Below are 20,919 nucleotides of genomic sequence, written 5' to 3' on the forward strand. Positions count from 1 at the left end.
TCTTTTGTTGTCACTGTTATTATGTTTGTATTATTTTATATTGCTATGATATTTTTAAACAAGGAAAAAAGTAAAAGGCAACGTGGCAGGTGGGGTCTGGTGTGGGCGTCAGGCTCAAGTCAACGGCAACGCAACGCTAATTCGGTGAACAGCTACTGGAGACTTGCATAACTCGCGTAGTTGTTTCTACGTGTATCAATTTGTTTAATTTATAGGAAATTTACAGCCATGTCCTTTTCGTTTGAGAAAACGATAAAATAGGTCATGACTTTTCTAATTCTATCAAACAAGTCACTTTTAAATTTTTATGGTGCTATTTTCAGAGACTCTTTACATCATGACCATGAGATCATGTCTATTTACACATGCTTTTTTTTTTGGAAAACCCTGTTTAGTAACAAAATCTGTTAACCTTAAAGGTTAGAGTAAAATGATACCCTAAAGTCTAAAGGTTATTCGAAATATAATTTAAAATTTGTTAGCCACTTAGCATTAAAAGGCTAAAGTAAAATCACACTCTATTAGATTATTTGAACTATGATTTCAATAATAATAAAAATATTATATGGATTGATATGTGTTTCATTGAGTTATCGAAAGAAATACAAATCAACTATGGAAGGTCATGACGTGAGCGTGATAATGACCAATGAGTATATGCAAGTATGGATTAAGATGGAATCAATAGGCTCACTTGGAGATTACCTATAGAAAGTCCATCACTCCATCTATTTTTAATCATTGGTTAAACTAAAAAAAGGTGAATTGTTTATCAATATAGTAATATCATGAAATATGAGTTGTAATATAATTAATAGTCTCATATAATTAAAAAAATAAATATTTTCTTTTCTTTTTTCAATGATCAGGCAAATTAAAGTATGTACTTTGAAACTTCTTCAACAACTAATTTTGACACAAACTAATGTGAAGTCCTTATGAGGTTTCTTCTTCGATATGTGTCTTGCGACGTTTGGAGAGTTCAATGGATAAGTTCAAAGAAAGGAGAATATATAGTGCTGCTTCCAAAATAAATTATCCTAATTAATGGATAGAAGATCTTTTTAATGGATAATTATTTATTAATTGCAATTTCATCAATACACTGAATTTAATATTTGTATATCAACTTCTAATTGATGTGAGATTTTATATGTAATTATCACAACGAAAGCATAAATTACTGTTCTAGTGAGATTAAAATATTTTTAAGATTCCAAAAATTACTCTCATGATTTATACCTTAAATCATATTTTAAAAAAAGTAAAAAGTTATATGATATCAAATATTGAAAAGGCTCCATTAAACAACTTTTTGTACATAATTTTTATTTTTTTAGTATAAATTTTATTACGAAAATATCTCTAACTTAAATTACTGTTATAGCCAAAATTATGACTTTTTGGCACATATTATTTTTTCTTCCCAATTCTTTCCCTCTTTTCATCTCTTTGCAATCGTTTTCCAGTCTTTCATGTTGATTTTTATACTCAGCAAGCATCTATTGGAGTCAAATTATTTTAAACTAGTATTACCATTCGCCACGTTTTTATTACCTCTATTTGCTCTTTAATAAAATTTTCCATCAAATATTTTACCTGTATATGCTCTCTAAGAAATTTTTTCCATCAAATACTTTAATTTATAAAATTTTCTCTGACAAAGAAAGGTCACATATTTACTTTTAGTCATGTATTGTATTGGTAATAAAAAGAGGTACCAGGTCGAAAATAGTTTCTATTTAATTTTTTTAGAAACAAAACTTATATTTCTATCCAAAGTTGTTGTTCAATATAACTAAAATTAAGTTTAATTATTAGTGAAGTACTTTTCTCTAATATATCTTATGTTTCATCACAAGAATTGAAGAGTTTATTTTAAGAGAAAATAGGGAAAAAAATAAAAATAAAGAGTAAGCTGCTGCAATAATGGAGGATTTGATTATAAAAGAATAACAAACAAAGACATAAACGTCTGAAATAGTTGGAGATAAAAAGGGTATATTGGGTATATAAATGAATTTATAGAGTGAAACAGAAAAATTTTAATTGTGATGATTGATTTATTGAATATATAGATTTATTAAATATTATGGGGGTTTAAATATCTCACTTTATTGAAAATTATATAACATTAAAGTGTTTATTTGGTATAACTTATTTAATGACCGTAAGTATTTATTTAATCTTATAAGCTCTTATTATATATTTATTGTTTGGTTGTTTTCTAATAAAACTTATGAAACTTAAATAAGTTATTTTGCCATTATTAGCAAAAATTTAAATTTTGGGCTTTTAGGGGTAAATGTTGAAAAGTATTTTTTAAATGTTAAAATATTTTATATTTATTTGACAATCTCATTTTATTATTTTCATAATATAACTTTAAAAAATTTATGTATTAAAATAATTTTATAAATTTTTAATAAAAGATCTTATTAACAACCAAACAATTAATTTTTTTTTAGATAAAAACTCTATTTATAAAAGTTCTACTAACAAAAAATCTACTTAAAAAATTCTATTTAAAAAACTTTACCAAACAGAGTCAAAATCATCGAAAGAGTCCTCCAATCAGTCGAATGATTTTTTAAAGATAAATTCATGAATTTATTGAGAATGAAAAAGAGGAGGAAAAGAAGTACAAAATCGTTCGATCCCGTTCTGATAATGATGGTTCTATATAAATAAACAAAATATAAATAATCCCTTAAAAAGATGAAATTAGAAATCAGAAGCTTCTCAAAAGGAGTGGGCTATGGGCCCATGGCCTTCGAAACTGGGCACAAGGGGCCCAACATGGCGGGCTGAATAAGTAGTAGGCCTGGTAGAAATTGTCCATTACATCATTCTTCTTCTCCTCCATCATCAAAACTCAAAAGATTCAAAACCTAACAAAAGCGTTTTCCTTCTGATATTTTTGCCTGCAGCTTTGGATTAAGGCAAAAACCCAAAGCCGAAGGCAAAAAGAAGAAATGCAAATGCTGCTGGGTCCGTCACTGCGTAGTCTACGAAGGCAGCTATGGTCCTCTTCATCCTCTATTTTCTCCAATTACAGCAGTTTTAATAGCAGCGGCTTATTACAAACCTTCTCCAATACATTAAGATTAATTATTTTGCCTTCTACCTCTTCACTCTCCACTATTAGTACTAAAAATTGTAATTTTCACTATTTTTCAACATCAGCAGCAGTAGCTGCTAATTTGAGTACCAAGGAAATTGTTTCTAAAGTTACGCGACGGCGACAACGACGTCGTTTAGCTAAAACCTGCGGAAAGACTACTAATGCTTACGCAGCAATAGAGCTTGCTTTGGATTCTGTTGTGAAAATATTCACAGTTTCAAGCAGCCCTAACTATGGACTTCCCTGGCAGAACAAGTCCCAACGAGAAACCACTGGTTCAGGTCAGTAGCTTGCCAATTTAGTCATCATCTTAGTACAATTTAATGATTCTTAAAGGAGCAAAATTAGTGAGATTTTTGTTTGCAATAATGTTGCATCACTTGCATAGCTGAGATACATAGCTCATAATGTAAGTATTAAGAAATGCTAACCTGTCATTAATTGTCATCTATCTTGTCTTAAATGTTGGTTAGATTCATTATTTATGTGTTAATAACACATCAAACTTCGCATCAGTAAAATAGAAACTGTGTATCCCAAGTACCCAACTATTGCATGACCTCATGTATATTTTGCAAATTGTTAATCTTGATGCTATATTGTTTGATATGAAAAACCTGACTTAGGTTTCTGGGGGTTTTGATATAAACGTAGGATTCGTTATCCCTGGAAAAAAGATTCTTACAAATGCTCATGTGGTGGCTGATAGTACATTTGTGCTTGTAAGAAAGCATGGTTCTCCAACCAAATACAGAGCCCAAGTTGAAGCTGTGGGTCATGAATGTGACTTGGCTATTCTGATTGTCGAGAGTGATGAATTTTGGGAGGGAATGCATTTCTTAGAGTTAGGAGACATCCCGTTTCTTCAACAAGCTGTCGCTGTTGTTGGATATCCTCAAGGTGGAGACAACATTTCCGTTACGAAAGGTGTTGTTTCGAGGGTTGAACCTACACAATATGTACACGGTGCTACTCAGCTCATGGCAATACAGATTGATGCTGCTATTAATCCTGGCAACAGTGGTGGTCCAGCCATCATGGGCAATAAGGTTGCAGGTGTAGCTTTTCAGAATCTTTCCGGTGCTGAAAATATAGGGTACGTCTCACCAAGCTTTCACATCCTATTTTTCTCTTTATTTGTTGTGATTGTGTGTCATTGTAGACCCTTAAATTTAAATCTTAATATGATAGGATGACAGAAACTTAAGAGACCTTAGATGATAAATTTGCTTCGTAATTCTCTCTCTTCCCAAATCATCTGTTTATCTGGTGTTTATGCTTAAGTCTAGCATAAGACCAAAATATGACCAGAGAGTTGATGCAAAATGAAATATGCTTCTTTTTCATCAGGCAAGAATGTTTGCATCCGTAGCTAATTCTTTTTTCTGCATTGTAATTTGTAGTTACATTATCCCTGTTCCTGTAATAAAGCATTTTATAACTGGTGTGGTGGAACATGGAAAATATGTTGGATTTTGCTCGCTGGGACTATCATGCCAGACCACTGAGAATGTTCAACTTCGTAACAACTTTGGAATGCGGTCTGAAGTGACTGGGGTACTTGTGAACAAAATTAATCCTCTGTCAGATGCTCACGAAATATTGAAAAAGGATGATATTATTCTTGCATTTGATGGTGTGCCTATAGCAAATGATGGAACAGGTAGTCACTCAATGCTTTTCATTTAAATTAGAAGTTACTTGAAAGTCAAGTTAAGAGTGTCTTAAAAATCAAGTTTTTCTAGCTCAATTAGATATTTTCTAGCTTAATTAGATAGCCACATTTTAACTATTAAATGAGATGTAATGCTTTGATTTTTTTCCCCTGTTGTAGTAAAACTGTCCTTATATCTTTGCATCAAACAAATATGGTCATCACAACTGGGTTTCATTTCATATATCTCATGTATAAATAATTTAAGGATTAAATCTTCAATAGATTTTTATCTCTTAATACTTTATGAAAAATAAGCCAATCTATTTCTTTTAATATCATTTTAAGAACTTGGAAGAGAATCTTGGGGATAAATCTCTCGAGTTCATAAAGAAATGAATAGGGGGAAAGAAAGAAAAACCACTGGATTTTCATGAAAAGAAAAATCAAATAATAGTAACGTTGCTGTTTCCTATTTTTCTCCCTCTTGATGGTGCTGTTGTTGATATCCATGGTTCCTTTATGTTCTTATTTGTAGTGTGACTTAAATTATTGCAGTTGCTTTTCGTAACAGAGAACGTATAACATTTGATCACTTGGTGTCTATGAAGAAACCCAACGAGAAGTCTTTGGTTAGAGTTTTGAGGGATGGCAAGGAGCATGAATTCAGTATTACACTACGACCTGTAAGAAATGGTTTTAGTCTCTTATAATGCTTGAAATTTTTATGATATATCTCTCAGGCAAATTCATTTTTGTAGAATCCTCTCAACTGAGAAAATTCCTCATTCTTGAATGTGATGGAAACAGCTGACAGTTTTGTTCTGTCTCTTTCTTACTCCCATTCTTTGTTAATTTTACAGCTGCAACCGCTAGTTCCCGTACATCAATTCGATAAGCTTCCTAGCTATTACATATTTGCTGGCCTGGTGTTTATTCCACTTACACAGCCATATCTTCATGAATATGGAGAAGACTGGTATAATACTTCGCCACGTCGTTTGTGCGAACGTGCATTAAGGGAGCTGCCTAAAAAGGCTGGTGAACAACTCGTTATCCTTTCGCAGGTCAGCTAAAGTGCCAAATGGTTGATTATAGGGAAGGAAAAAAGGAAAAAATTTCTAATGTCACCAACCAAACCCACTGAACTTGCCTTCTTGATTTATTTGTCTGGTTCAGGTGCTGATGGATGATATAAATGCCGGGTACGAGCGTTTTGCAGACCTACAGGTACTGAACTACTTCCACATAACTGTTTTTATAAATGTATGACCTAATATAAAGCAATGCCGGAGGACTCATTTTTGTAGCCAAAATTCTTCTGAGAATCTCCTCATTTAAAGTTCGACAAAGATCTATTTGACTCTACCAGGCACTCTTTTCTAAGAAATCTTGCACATGGTTAACAGGTTAAGAAGGTCAATGGGGTGGAAATTGAAAATTTGAAGCATTTATGTCAGCTAGTGGAAAACTGTAGCTCTGAGAACTTGAGGTTTGATTTAGATGATGATAGGGTTGTTGTATTGAACTATGATGTGGCAAAAATTGCCACATCTAAAATTTTGAAGCGTCACAGAATACCTTCTGCTATGTCCGGTGATCTTAACGGTGAACAGATCTCCGAAATTGAGTTAGCTTCCAGACATAAAGAATGGTCACAAAGTTGAGGGCCCTGAGCCGGCTAATATTAAAATTTTGGTTTCCTAATCCACTTAGCTGCTTTTATTATTTGTCATTTATAATCGGATGTTGAGGTGCAAACACATTTTTGGCCTTTGTGTATTGTAAGCGATTCAGAGTATTAAAACCAAAAAGCATTCTGTTGTTTGGTAAATATTTTGTCCAATGGCAGCAGCAACATAAGACTTTCGAAAGTTTTATATGAAGTTGGTGATCGGGGAGTAGTCTACATTACATGATATTCTCTATAGCATTGTAAATCACTCACCCTACTCTTTAAATTAATCAATGGTGGTTAGCAGCTCTGCTTGAGATTCGCACCAGAGGTTCAAAATCCAAGTTCTATTGTATTGTCTTGCATAAGTCAACTGGATGAGGTTAACCATAATACTCATAAATAAATCAAAATACAGCTGATTATGGGAGTGCCATATAATTTTGATTAATAAAATCGATCTTACTGTTTTTTAATTGGATATGATGAATGCCTTATTATGCACTAAAAACGTTTCACCTAAAACACTATTTTTCCAACTGGGATATTGAAAAAATTTCTAGTCTAATTGATAGGGTCGTTGCAAATATTAGATACATGATTGGACCATGATTGAAGTTTGCATTCAAGCGTCAATATTCATGAAGAATCATAAATTGAAAATTTCATCATTCTTTTCCCAAAATCACCTACCATGCATAGACTCTGGAAGTGGGTGTGGCGGTCATCACAAAAAAATGAACACAATATATATGTATAGCAGTCACATTGATGCACCTAAAGGTTGCTAGCAATCCACAATTTCCTTGTACGGGATTTATCCGAATGCAGCACTTTCACTGGCATCAACATTACAAGATAGAGTGCCATGATGGAATCTTCAGAACAAATGGATAAAGCAATACAAACATTTTCAAAAAGTTTGAAATTGAATTAATAAAACTGTTGCCAATAAGTAAACAATGTTTTTATGAAATATGAGTTGACAATATAGCACATACCTGGTGCAATTAGAGAAAAACTCCTCCAAGTTTGTCGTACTGCAGCTTAGTGGAAGAAAAGAATAATGCTGTTCTTTTTAGTGGTCATAAAAGTTCAATAGTCATTGATCACTTCAATCTACAAACCTACCTTTGCCTATTGGCTCTCAATTGTCAATTCGACATTAAGTATTTGTCAATTTTGATAGTAAAAGTACAAATTACGCAAGTATTTATTCCAAATTAGCCTTGCATAAATTTGATAAAAAAGTGAAAGAAAAAAGATTAAACAAATTGAATTAGATGACATGGAAACAATCACAAAGTTTATAAACTTGAATTATCTAACAACTCATATTGCTAATCACCACAATTTTGAAATTCAGCAATTCGTATGAAAGACCTATTAAGAGCTAAATTTTTTTACAATACCAAATAATACATGTACAACTAACATGTAATCACTTTGTTTTACACAAAAAAATTAATGGAATCGCACCATTCGTTTACTCGAGTTTGATGCCAATAACAATAGAGGCTAAGCTGGTTGAAACTGCAAACATGTAATCCACAATAGAAAACTATACGAAATGATGGCAAGGTTCAAAGATGATAATTCCTGCATTGCACTCTGCTGTGTGACCTTACATTCAGACGCATGTGAATATGCACTAATCATGCAGATGCACTTTCGTCAATCTTCATTAAAATGCTATAACTGAAAGTGCACAATTATGGCACATAAAATAAAGAACACCAAATATAAAGTTTTGTTAACTCATATCTAACTAGACAGTCTTCAAAATGAGTGAATAAGGCGACAATAATGAAATAGTATTATCTTCGGAAGTGAATATTCACAACTGATGGCTGAAGGAACAAAGTCTGCTGAATGGAGAGAGCAAGAGGTAAAAATGGATGGAATAGGAATGAAGAAATCCTTTTTGTCCGACCATCTATAGTACCAGCTTCAGGACCTAATAAAAAATACGGATTTCATTACCATGTTCCTACTCTAAAACAGTCAAAAGTCAACAGAATTAAACATATAGTAATGGTGCAAAGTGAAATTATGGAACTATACCAACCATTAAAAATATACTTCACATAAATCTAAAAACAAACTGCAATATGGCTAATTGTATATACCTGGCTTAATCTTAAATTTAAGGGTATATGGTGGCCTTCTAGAAATAAACTTGATGGGATGATCTGTTGATTGTCTATGTCTATCGGTTGCCGAAATGAGCTGCAACAGCATGATATGAACATGGTAAAATTTCTGCATAAAGTGGTAAAATCTTATAACAAAGCTTTCTTCAGTCATAAATCTACTTTGCTTAAAATAGTTCACATAATCCATTTACTGCAAGGTAGCTCATTTATTTGTATATTAGTAAACATTTACAATATAGGCGGTAAAATATGAATCAAACCTTTTCATCGTATCGAAAAAGTGATTGGTCAAAGTATGGAGAAGGACTCTGTGATTGGCAACCAAAAGGCAAAGAGGCCATCATCTTCTTTACAAACTGTAGAATTCATCAACTGCTTATATGAGCTACGGAAGAAGACATAATAAGCTTTTTTACTGTAACTGAAGTAAATGGATCATTTTCATTGATTAAAAGTGGGAGGAAAATGAGAAGAACCAGAATAGATATAAGAATAAAGAAAAGAAAAAAAAAAGATAAAGGAACTTAAACCTGTGAAAAGCTGCCTCCTTTATTTTTAATGGACCTTAGCTGCTCAAGAGCATAAACATTATTCGAATGAGATGATATGAAGTTCATATGTAGTGAGTTTCTAGATGTTGCGTGGAAATGATCACAGAACTTCTCAAACAAGAAGTAAAGTTCCTCTGCTGAATTCTACAAGTAACAGATCCAGTGAGTGTCAGACAACCAAAGCTCCACTAAGTAAAACAACAACCTTTGCGGTTAACTAGTTACCTGATAAAATGCGACAACTTCAGTTGTCTCCATGTTATATACTGCAAAGAATGCAGGATGATGATCAACATTCCGAGATACCTACACATTCAGATGTCTAAAATCACAGCATGCTCCACCAAAACATACCGGTATCCAGCAAAACTATTATTAAGCTCTACGAAATAAGAATGAATATACATGGATCTTACAAAGTCTAAAAACAAATAAGCTTTATGACAAATTTTTTTTTTTTAAAACAAGGAAAATAAGACAATGTTAAAGATTATTTTCATATTATCTGAGTCAAGGAGCTTTGCCCTGTCAAATTACTCAATAAAAAGCAAACAGAGAATCATTATCTTCTAATGGCTTGCCATGCCTGGAACTTAGGAGTTGGGCCCAGCAAAGCACAGTTAGTAGGGCTGTGTGCTGTGTCCATGCCAAGACTGGGCTTTCATGTTTACATATATTCATCCAATAATTTTGGATACTAGTTTGGTTTCATTTTAAGGGTAGATAGGACAGAGAGCTCACCCCTCCATCTACGCTGCCAAACTTTATTAGCAAGTGATGCCGGTCCAAAAATTGTACCTGCCCAAAGTTTGTGAATAACTTATTAGTTTTGCACATCTAAATATGAACCAATAATTATATGTGTGCGTGTGTGTGCACACGCAAACAAATTTCTCATGTTTTTAGCTGTTTAAGGAAAAAGCAAGATAGATGTATGGGTAGAATAAGTAGCTAAAAATTTACCTTCCAGATAATTAAATCAACATAATCTTGAAAGTGGAAAAAGAACTTCTTCTTCAGGCTCTGAACCCTCTGGTGCAAGATTCAGCATAGTTAAATAAATAAATTCACAAAAGTAACATCATATAAGAAACTCGCATAGTTTGATTCTATGAGAAATACAAGCAACTTAAAAGCATATATCTCGAATGGTTATGTTGATATATGTATATGTATATATATATGTATATGTATATGTGTGTGTATTTATGTGTATGTATATATGTGTATGTATATATGTGTGTGTGTGTGTGTGTGTGTGTGTGTGTGTGTGTGTGTGTGAAGAGTCTCTGGGAGAAAATAGCATACAACCTAAACCATTCATTAAGACACAAATGCCACCGTAACGGAAGCATGATATTTCATGTGCATACCAAGCCATTATCCAAAATTCTACAACAGCATCTCTGAAGTCATTTGCCAATATGACTCAGGCTACTAAATGCAGAAGAAATAGTCAACCATTATACATAATTCTATATTGAAGGATTTCTTCAGGTGACCTTAGGATGCAGCACAAACTCGTTTCAAGCACTATGCTAAATTTGAAGCATGTATGCATGCGCAGGTGTGTGTGTGTGTGTCCATTGCATTAAGGTAGGCATAGAGCTTAATACTGGCAAAGAGCTACAAATGATGACAAGCAAATATTGAATTTAATATCAAACTTAGCAGTTTCTTAACTTTCAACCAATGTTGCATGGACGGAAAGAAATATAGCTGGAGAAGATCCTCAAGATGAATATCTTGTCCACTTACATATAAATTACAGGATAATATGCTAAAATGATACGAGATAAACTTCTTAAATGCTTTTGGGGCCAACAAAATAACATAAAGTGAAAAGTGAAAGACCAACCATAGCTTGATCTGTTTCTTCATTCCACATTCCTTGGAATATGAAAGAAAGCAAGCGCTGTTTGATGCCACTCAAAAAAGAATCGTCTTGATTAACCTGGTTATGACCATTCCCGACTTGATTCCCAGGAAATGGATTCAATCTACTCCTTTCAGAAGTTGCCAGGGACTGCACAGAAGAGCTATATTGTTGGTTGAGAGATTAACATGCAACGCATGATGAAATTCCTTAATCTTCCAACTACAAATGGTAGAAGAAAAAGCCTATGGGGAAAAATACATTAACTGTGCAGGACTAATCTGGATGACATCATATTCCTTTTATTATACAGAGAACAACCCCCCCGCCCCCCCCCCCGGGGGGGGGGGGGGGGGATTATTTTCTATAGAAAGATCAAATGTCATTTATTAAAATGTGGACATAACCAGAAGACTAACACATCAAACCCAAAACCAAAAGCAAGGAGACAAAGAAATGCATAGAGGAAGAAGAATGGAACCAAGCAAAATAGCTACATACTTTAAATGGGAAAAAATACTAAGATAAATGAAGAGAAAAGGTAATTGAATAATTCACAAACAAACCAAAACCAAATTACTCAAAAACTGTTTGGTAAACGAAAATCAGAATTGGAAAACTTTTGGTGTTGTCAAACAAAACAAAGCCAGTTTTCGACATTGAGCCATAGACGTACACTTAGATCACCAATCGATATCTCCAAAGATGAACCTAAGTACTTAACTGGGTTTGTCAGAAATGGAAATCATTTCTAATTATCAGAATGTTAAAGTCAACGTACGAGATAAAAAGTTCCCAGAAACCTATTAGCACATCTACAGATACACTATCCGTAAATTAAATTGTAATACTGGAAGTAACAATATCTAAATAGCATAAAGAAGTTGGTGCTAGTTAGTTAAAATGGTAAAATCCTTGTGAAGGTACAAGAGCTTTGGGAGTTTGAATCCCACTCACATGGGTGGAGAAGGATTTAATTAGCATCAAGCAGCTCATTAAAAAAGAAGTGTTATATGAGACATTGATTGCTTATACGATGTCATATACTTATAGACGGGGTTACAATAATTATCCTCGCAATAGCTGAAGATAAAAGGGTTAAGAATGCAATAGGCACGTGAATTATAGAAAAAATAAATAATCATTTCTATTTCCTACTACATGATGAAATGTCATAACAATGTACAATGCTACTGAAGACAGTGTCAGAACAAAAGTTATTTTATTTTATTTCACAATATACATTGAATTTTCAATTAATAAGGAAACATCAATACAAAGTTCATGAAACCAGACTACCAACAAAAAATTATAAGAACACCAAAAGCTACACAAAAATGCCTAAACAACACCAGAATGATCTATCAAAATTGCCCATCCACCCATGTACAAATACGAAACCAGTGTATACAATTTTCAACCAATAAACACTAACACCGCCCAAGAGATGAATGAAGAAAAGCAATGAAACTTTCCATCCAATATCAAATGCTTGAATTGAAATGCATCTTGCCTGAGAATTAGAAATGAGAAAGAGTTCGTCATCTTCACGACAAAATGAACCAATAGTCCGTACATCAACAAGGTTCCCCAAGTCCCTGACTTGGAGAATGTGTATTGTCTGATATCGAAGTGAGACAATTGCCAATAAATCATCATACAAGAAAACACCCATGTTATGGGCTAAATTGATAAAATCATTGTGAAAGACCTTCTCATCCAGTACAACTCCATCTTCCAACCTGATCTTACATATTAAACAAAACTAGAATGAAAATCAAGGTGAACCATCCACTATCACAAGAACATTAATAAAGAGATATTAGACAAAAATTCCCATAGAATTATATTGCCGCTGATGATAAATTGATTACAAACCTCAAGAGGTGAAATGTTATCTTCTCGATGAAAGGGACTCCCTGGATTGCCCGTCCAGTGGTAGGCGCATCATGAATTTGAGCAGTGGAAGTAGCAAAGAGTCCAAATTGGTTACCCTCCATGGAAAGAAAGAAGTCTTTGCATATAAGCTCATTGCAGGAAGCAAGAGTAACAGAATATAACTGGGTGAAGAAGCTCTCGAACCGCTTTGCTTTGGGAGGAAGATCATGCCTACAACAGTCTTCTTCTTTGCATGAAAATGAAAGCCACATTGGTCTATAAACAATCAAATCCTGGTGGTTCCTGCTAAAACTTATGAGGTATTGACCGTCATCAGTGAACTTGCGGAAGGAATGGTCAGGGCATTCAATGTCATATACCGTAAAACTTGGGACTATATTCTCATAGAATCGCCTGGCACAATGAACCTGCAAGCACACAGTTTTAGAAACTGCAAGTGTTTATATACATAGTTATGATGAAATGATCCAAAAAGGGGAAGGGGGATGGGAAGAGAAGCAATGTACAAGGGCTGAATCCATAGGTGGAAGAAAAACAGTCTTAATCGTGAGCAACAAAGAAAAAATTCCCATGAAAATCAGAGATAACGACAATGTCATAATATGTAACGACCACTTTTACCTCCCTTGGTCTATATACAAAACACTTGTTTGCCAACTGAGGCCTTGGAAAAGTTTCCTATGTAAATTGAAGTTGCATTCTAATGCCGCCTAGATTCATGAAGAATCCCTTGAAATAGAAAATTTAATCTTTCTCTAACTTTTTTTTTTTTAAATCTTCAACAAAATGTAACCCGCTACCGGATATAAATTCTGGAAGAAGCAGTGGCATTGTGATTAGAGATAACAGAACATAATAAAAAGATAAATTACACTTGTGCCAGGAGCAGGAGTACGAATTTGGCGCTCGAAAATCCTGGAAGTGACATTGATGCTTCTAAACATCAGTAGAGATCCACGACTTCAAATCAATCTTCCTCCTAGAAACCTGAATAAGAAATTCAATATAGAAACCCTATTATGATAGAGGCATGATTGAACATTCCATCAAACAAGTATAAAATCGACTATTTCTCACCTCCTCTTTCATTTAATAGCCAAGCTTTACTAGAACCTTCAAAACTAAAATTGGAGAAGTCCTCTCTTTAATTTTCACTCATCTTTTCAACAAAACACAGACACTGTCATGCTAAATGGCTTCAATTTCATAGCACAAGATTCAATTACAGCTTACTGAAGTTTAAATGCTTTTCCAAGTCAACTATCCTCGCTCCTAAGTCAATGCATAGCAAGAGCAAGAGCTTTCACTTTAGATATGATAAGCGAATTAACAGTAAATGATTTCTGCAAACTAAACATGCATCACATCACAAAAAATCAAAATCAATTGAAGAAAATAGAAATTGAAAGTAGCGAAGGCAGAAAATGAGTTACCGCTAATGGTCGAGGTTGAGGGGTCAAGCTGGCGTACTCAAAGCGGCGATTTTTAGCCGTTATGTGGCCGGAGTAGGGACTGTTTGTCGGTTTCGCAGAGAGAGGCAGAAACCAGAAGAGACTGTGTAATATTTTATTCAATATTATATTAAGTGAAAACAATATCTTTGTTATTTGTTGCTAAATTTCGATTTATTTTTGCAACAGTGGGCCATTTTTTTTTTTTTTTGGTTTAATTTTCTAAAAACCATAATTTTGGTTTAAATTTATGATGATCAACCAGTTTTTGAAAAATCGTCGTTGGGGTCATTACTTTAGAAAATATTCACAAATTTTGTTCTATTCCTCAAACACCACTGATCTTGTTATGGTTTACATAAGCAGTGAAATCAATTCTCTAATTGCATTTTAAAAGATTCATAAGTGTTTGGAAATGTTTTTCAAATGGTTTTTTTTTTCAAAACTTTTTTTTTTTTTTTAAAAAAACAAAATGTTATTTTGGAAAAGTTATTTTTTAAGATCGGTAAACTGAAGACATGACTGGAAGTACTGTTTGGTGTTACAAGTAATTTTATTAGAACTCAAAACAACGAGAAGTTCCTTTTATTTGTTTTACAAAAGTGTTACTATCCTTTATGGGTAAGTATCACAAAATAACAAATCATTATATGAATTATTAAAAAACAACACTTTATTATATTAACTCTTGAAAAATAATATTTTATTATATTTCAATTGACTTATTAATTTATTTATAAAATACCAACTTCACCCTTAATAAATTACATATAAAATTATATATATATATATATATATATATATATATATATATATATATATAAATTTATGTCATGTGAATTTATAATTTTGCTTTATTCTTTGAGCGAACAACATATCATTACTACTTAAATTTACAATGATAAATTAAATGATAATATTGCTCCTATAATTAAACTGTTGCATGATCAATTGTAAATTGATAGAGATGATAAACTGTTATTTAAAAATAGTTAATGTCGTAAAATGTTAGTATTCAATAATTCCTGTAATCATTTGTTATTTTGCAATACTCATCAACTGAAAGGACAATAACCCCAAAACTTAATTACAAATTTAGTTTCACTTGATGAAACTACAATTTTACCCAAACAACAGTAGTGTCACATAATTGTTAGGCTAACCCCAATAACAAAAGTATAATAAATTGTTATTTTTAAAATTATAATGTAACAATGTTTCTTTTCATTAATTCGTATAGTAATTTTATTATTTCACAACAATTAGAGTACTGAAAAAAGAATAATAACCCTTTACAAAATAAGTGAAATAATTATTTTAACAAGTATAATTTATTACAAAAGCTCGTTTGAAAAATGATTGTTGTTTTTCACTTTCGTCATTGTCACGATACTAAATTTCTTCTCCAGTGATTTGTGAGGACGAGACTAAATACCATAACTGTGCCATGATAGAATGGATATAGGTGGGCCCAATAGATATATGATGAATATTGGTTGGCCTCTTACCGTACAATGCATATCAATAATTAAAAAAAAAAAAACAAAATAAGACACCAATGATCTTTCAGATTCTCTAATCCACTACAGCCCCTCTGCTTCTAGTTTCTACGGTGGCATTCGGCTTCCTCTTCTTGAGGCCCTGGAGAACATTTCCTTGATGTTTCGAGATTCTGTCTCCGGTTTTGCCATTTTTGTTTCCTTTCCAGTTCTGTTTGTCTTCCTGTCACTTTTCCTCCTTTCCTGTTAAATAACAACCAGTCAATCCACACTATCCACAATAATCTTTTTTTCAGCTGCGGAAACTTAGCTTTACCTGTAAGAGATTAGAAGACCCTACATTACTTTCCAGAGAACTTGGGAACACCTCAATGTATGGTGCTTTTCCGGTCTCCTTAGGTAGATCTAAACTGCAAACACATTCGGTAAATGGAAATTAATTACAGGATCAGAAAAGAGAGCATTCCTAAACTGTGTTGTTTGATTTGCAATCCTTCCTAAATAGATATCATCTCAATCTGAATGGAGAAGTTTATTAATTAGCGGCAATACTTCAAATGTTTACACAAAAGCTTCAACCAAGGCTCATCCTTCACGTACTCTCCTAGTATTGAAACAGCATTGGCTACTGCAATGATAAAAAGCAAGATGTTAATAAAGAAGACATAAAGTCACCCATGATATTGAATCACTAATTCATTTTCAAGCCAAACTATTGCAATCAACATTTTTATCAGAAATGTAACAGTGCATGTGTAAGTATGAATATTACGATTGAGTTGGTAATATTAGTGGCCCTTGACACAGAATAACAATGCACGCACATGTATGGATAAAACCCAAAGAAATGACAATCCTGCAGAAAATTAGAATTGATTTTATGCGTGCATCAACAGGTACATAAGCATCGATTCTAATACCTCTATGTGGTAACAGCTGTGTGAATCTAATTAATGTGGAGTGATTTTAACTCCCACTTATGTACAGGCAGAGTAAACAACTTAACTAAATGCACCTCTCATGCGGATTAGAATTTAAACAAAAGGCAGATAAACTATCATAGAAATAGAACAAGTCTACCATGTCTAGTTCAATATCTCCTACTGTAATGTCATTCCTGGGAGAGAGTCTCTCTCTCTCTTTCTCTCTCTATTCTTATTTTTGACATACAGAAATCCCTCAACATGTGCACTGGGTTTGAGACTGGGAACTAAAGTAAGATCATGTAACGATCAGTAAAGAAATCAGTCAACATAGTATCCTAAATCAATGGCTATTAGGGAATTTGAACTTCTGACCTTTTGGTGAGAAACCAACGGTCACACCCTTAGAATCACCCTTCAATCAAGTTCATCAACCCAGTTCAAATTATATCAAGTTGGATACGTGGATCATCAGATGTTGATTCATACAAAAGCAATGATCATGTCAACTATTCTTTTATAGCCAATTAAGATGATGCACATGAGTGGCCATGATAGAGAGTCAGAGATAACAAGTTCATCAAAACAAGCGATAAAAATTTCTGCTTAAAACTAACAAGTGTCCTTTTCATCTTGAGCAGCGTAGTTCTGGTCCAACACCGAAAGAGTCTGTTTCAAGACACATACCTGTAATTCCAAAAACCCAACACATGACAAACTATAGAAGATCTCTACACTACTTAGAAAAAAAATGTAAGCTATCATATGGTTTTGGCTCATATGTCAAGTTCCATACTGATTCTCACAGAAAGGGGGGAAAAAAAAAGTTATTAAGTCATGCAAAGTGGACAAGTTGGACCGGTCAATTTTCCTCGTCTCAATACCTGTTCTCTTTTGTTATCAGAGGATTGCATCAGAAATCAAGATAAAGTAAGCAAAATTCTTTAGCAATTTTTTATTTTCTTTCAAGAAAAAAATTGAGAAACTAAGCAAACTTGAAATGATAGAACCAATTTTTGTACCACAAATAGGGCTTTGATGCACAAATAATGATTGGGAAATTTTACAGTAAAATCCAACAAAAAGGGATGGTTATTCAAAAATGTCACGCTTCTTGTTAAAGCTTAAACAATAATATTGTTGGGCTCCCACTTCTCAGTTTGAAGTTAAATTAATGTCTTAAATAGCTATTTGTGGCATCCAGAAGCATCAAAATTATGTTTAAACAGTAGAGGACAGACCTTGCAGTATAACCAAGCTAAAACCTTCAAGTCATCAAGCCTAAAGAACTTTGATGATCCAATTTCTGTAGAAAGTCAAAGAAAGAAGGTAGAAGAAAGAAAATATCCTCAGAAAAAAAAATAACAAAGTTTTTTCTTTAACATGAAGCTCAAAATTGTATTAACAATGATAGTCAAAGGACAACAATTTCGAACTTTTGATGGTATCTGCGGATAACTAATTATAAGCAGTCAAGCCTTGCACAGGGAAATCATTATTGACTCAGTATATATATATACTTGATTGCTCCAACACACTTTTATATCTTCCTAAGGAAATGTCATCGATTTTCTCTATGGAAGCATTTTCAATTGCTTCGTCTAGAATATATTCTGAGCAAGAGTGATCAGAAATCAAGTCCAATACCTCCTACACCGAATTCACAGGTACAATTAGAATGCTAAAGTATGCATTTTTCTTATCATGATAAGCATGAGATGATGTTCTCCAGCAATGAGTTAACCAAAGAAGAAAATCTTTAATTGTGAGAGGTTATGCTTTACTTAATATATTTTACTATGCTTTTCATCATGATCTATGATTGTAAAATACAAATTGCTTGTTACCTTTAACTTCACAAACTACTTGCATACAGTTCTCAGCAAGAGGTAATAAATATTGATATCCAGGGTAGCCGTCAATGAAAATTATCTCATCTAATTGTCTGAATTTCCCGGGATCCTCACCCTTCTGTGATTATCAAAGGCACTCAATCATCATAAAGAAGAGATGATGATAATTGAACTAAAAGAGAGGCTGACAAATAATTTCAATGTGTTTAAATGCGAAATAGATAAACAGAAAAGCCAAGTGGATCTAGAAGCTAAGTTGTACAGTCTTCTAGTTGCAAGTGCTGCCACCAGATATTTTTGAATGCATGGAGTTGCTGCTGATCTCAATAGTGAACATGAAGTGCAAGTAGTGATTGTACCTTCAGTCTAGCTTCTTCGAAAATTGGCAACATTATGAAAACAGGGTCTATTGGGGTAGCAGCATATATGCTGCCATCTGCACTAAAGTAAATAAATGATAAGGGAAAGAAAAAGAGGAAAACAAACAGAAAGCAAATGAAATTGACTACCACAATTTAAGTGGAAAACCGAAATTTGGTACAAGTACAATTGACCAGGACTCACATATCAATAGCAAAACCCATACACTTGTATATCCATCTCATTATTGAATAAAAAAATAAAAACAGAGAGAATCCTATCTTATAGCATAAATACATACATAATTGACTATACTACAAGCATGCATTTTAAGAGTCTATAAACAATCAAGTCGTACACTTTCTTTAATTATCTTAATTTATCATCTACCTTCACAAACATAATTCCCCAGAAACCAAGACTTGTATGATTGCTTCAGCCAGTTAAGTTCTTGAAGGACCCCATCAACAAGGAGATAGCAGGTCTTCTGACCTGTAAAATCGGTGAAACTTTTCAAGAAAGTTGAACAACTTCTATAATACATGCCATGCAGTATTATCAGCAGCTTTAACTTTTGAAAATTATTTTGCCTCAACACAAGACTGGTATTCCAAAAAGGGTCAGGTTAAATTAAAAAAAAAAAGAATATTCCCAATATTACCTGATTTTGGATGGCAGAGTGATAGCAAACGTCCACCACTACTTCCAGTTGCACTCGAATCTTTGACAATAAGAACAAAACTATAAGCACAGGGATTAAAGGAAAATGTCTCAGATATAAAAATGAAGAAGGAAGAGAAAAAAGAGGAGGCCACAAGGATAACTCAATTTTATGTAAAGAAGTAGGTAGATTTTGGGGTACAATATAAATTTTTGGGTGTTGTTGCTGGTTTTTTATAGCTTTTATTGCTCTTGTGCGTAAACCACTACACAATTGTAATCAACAAAAAAATTGAGCTACCAGCAAGATGGAAAAATTTTGCGGACAAGCTAGCACCAAGTCGAAAAAATAAAGAAAAAAACAAAGGAAATTATAAATTGCATAAAGATAATAAGATAGCAAATACCAGGTGCAATGAGAAGACGAGTTCCCTCAACATCTTTGCACCAAGCCATTCAGACAATTTTCCTAACAAGAAGCCACAAATGATAACAATTAGGGACTCGGGCCATGATTCCTCGGTAACCGCACAGCCTCATGCTATATGCAACATAATAACTAATGAGAAGTGAAAAATAATTTTTAAATTAAAAAAGAGGGAGATATTTAAACAGAGACCAAGAGGAACAAAGAAAGAAAGAGTTGTGCTTTCCAATGTAGAAGTTTCAATTTCGGCTGAAAGAAGTTTAAATACAATTTGAAATCGATTGTTTCCACTCACAAGCATAAACAAGTGTAAACAACATATTTTGAGCTTCCAAATTCGAAAATCATCATAGATTAAATCTTCATTGAGCTATCATTTGTATATCCACTCTAAAAGAGAGTTGTTTGTTGTAATTTTCATTTCTCATCAAATTGTAAGTGTACAAGTGTGAAAAACACTTGGGATGAAGAGATTGAGGAGATAATAAATTACTGTAGAGCATAGCCGAGCTTTCACTTGACAGATGATTGATTAATTAACTAATTTCAAAGAAGAATGAATTAACAGTAAAATCTTTAAGTAAACTAAACAAACTTCACTTGACAATAAACAATCAAAAGCAATGAAAGAATATAGAAACAACAGAAAATGAGTTACCACTGGTGGTCGAGATTGACAGTCAACACCGCCGGTGCCGGTGGTAGATAACACTGAAGAGAATAATAGTCCGGAAAGCAGAAAAGACGTGGGAGGGAAACCAAACTAAAAGAAATTGCCAATGCTCTTATTATATCCATCGCGCGGAGCATA

At 33.3% G+C, this 20,919-nt stretch overlaps 3 protein-coding genes across 7 annotated transcripts; 1 reads left to right on the forward strand and 2 right to left on the reverse strand.

Annotated features, from left to right (window-relative positions):
* The first annotated feature begins 2,849 nt into the window (after positions 1 to 2,849).
* Positions 2,850 to 6,612, forward strand: LOC102609056 (protease Do-like 10, mitochondrial). The gene is made up of 7 exons (XM_006468604.4): positions 2,850 to 3,405; positions 3,779 to 4,220; positions 4,528 to 4,787; positions 5,337 to 5,464; positions 5,642 to 5,845; positions 5,958 to 6,008; positions 6,188 to 6,612. Exons 1-7 carry the CDS (start codon positions 2,976 to 2,978, stop codon positions 6,443 to 6,445), a joined length of 1,773 nt encoding a protein of 590 aa, XP_006468667.2. The 5' UTR covers positions 2,850 to 2,975; the 3' UTR covers positions 6,446 to 6,612.
* A 1,412-nt stretch (positions 6,613 to 8,024) lies between these two features.
* Positions 8,025 to 14,725, reverse strand: LOC102608186 (light-mediated development protein DET1). 5 transcript variants are annotated; one of them, XM_006468601.4, is made up of 13 exons: positions 14,369 to 14,725; positions 14,013 to 14,207; positions 13,808 to 13,922; positions 12,915 to 13,342; positions 12,550 to 12,778; positions 11,019 to 11,186; positions 10,124 to 10,192; positions 9,902 to 9,958; positions 9,386 to 9,466; positions 9,140 to 9,304; positions 8,870 to 8,965; positions 8,583 to 8,715; positions 8,025 to 8,410 (listed from the first exon to the last, which is right to left on the reverse strand). In XM_006468601.4, the coding sequence occupies exons 3-13, from the start codon at positions 13,877 to 13,879 to the stop codon at positions 8,271 to 8,273; spliced, it is 1,638 nt and encodes a 545-aa protein (XP_006468664.1). In that variant the 5' UTR covers positions 13,880 to 13,922; positions 14,013 to 14,207; positions 14,369 to 14,725; the 3' UTR covers positions 8,025 to 8,270. The 5 variants fall into 5 exon arrangements, with proteins under 5 accessions (XP_006468664.1, XP_006468665.1, XP_024951167.1 ...); XM_006468602.4 differs by having other exon boundaries at positions 14,013 to 14,278; XM_025095399.2 differs by having other exon boundaries at positions 14,013 to 14,285.
* Positions 14,726 to 15,677: 952 nt separating this feature from the next.
* On the reverse strand, positions 15,678 to 20,919 carry LOC102607898 (uncharacterized). The gene is made up of 11 exons (XM_006468599.4): positions 20,767 to 20,919; positions 20,089 to 20,150; positions 19,683 to 19,742; positions 19,412 to 19,513; positions 19,021 to 19,097; positions 18,656 to 18,779; positions 18,050 to 18,114; positions 17,426 to 17,495; positions 16,438 to 16,513; positions 16,202 to 16,295; positions 15,678 to 16,128 (listed from the first exon to the last, which is right to left on the reverse strand). Exons 2-11 carry the CDS (start codon positions 20,135 to 20,137, stop codon positions 15,994 to 15,996), a joined length of 852 nt encoding a protein of 283 aa, XP_006468662.2. The 5' UTR covers positions 20,138 to 20,150; positions 20,767 to 20,919; the 3' UTR covers positions 15,678 to 15,993.

This window comes from Citrus sinensis, chromosome 2 (genome assembly GCF_022201045.2).
Source record: "Citrus sinensis cultivar Valencia sweet orange chromosome 2, DVS_A1.0, whole genome shotgun sequence".
In the NCBI taxonomy this organism is placed as follows: Eukaryota; Viridiplantae; Streptophyta; class Magnoliopsida; order Sapindales; family Rutaceae; genus Citrus; species Citrus sinensis.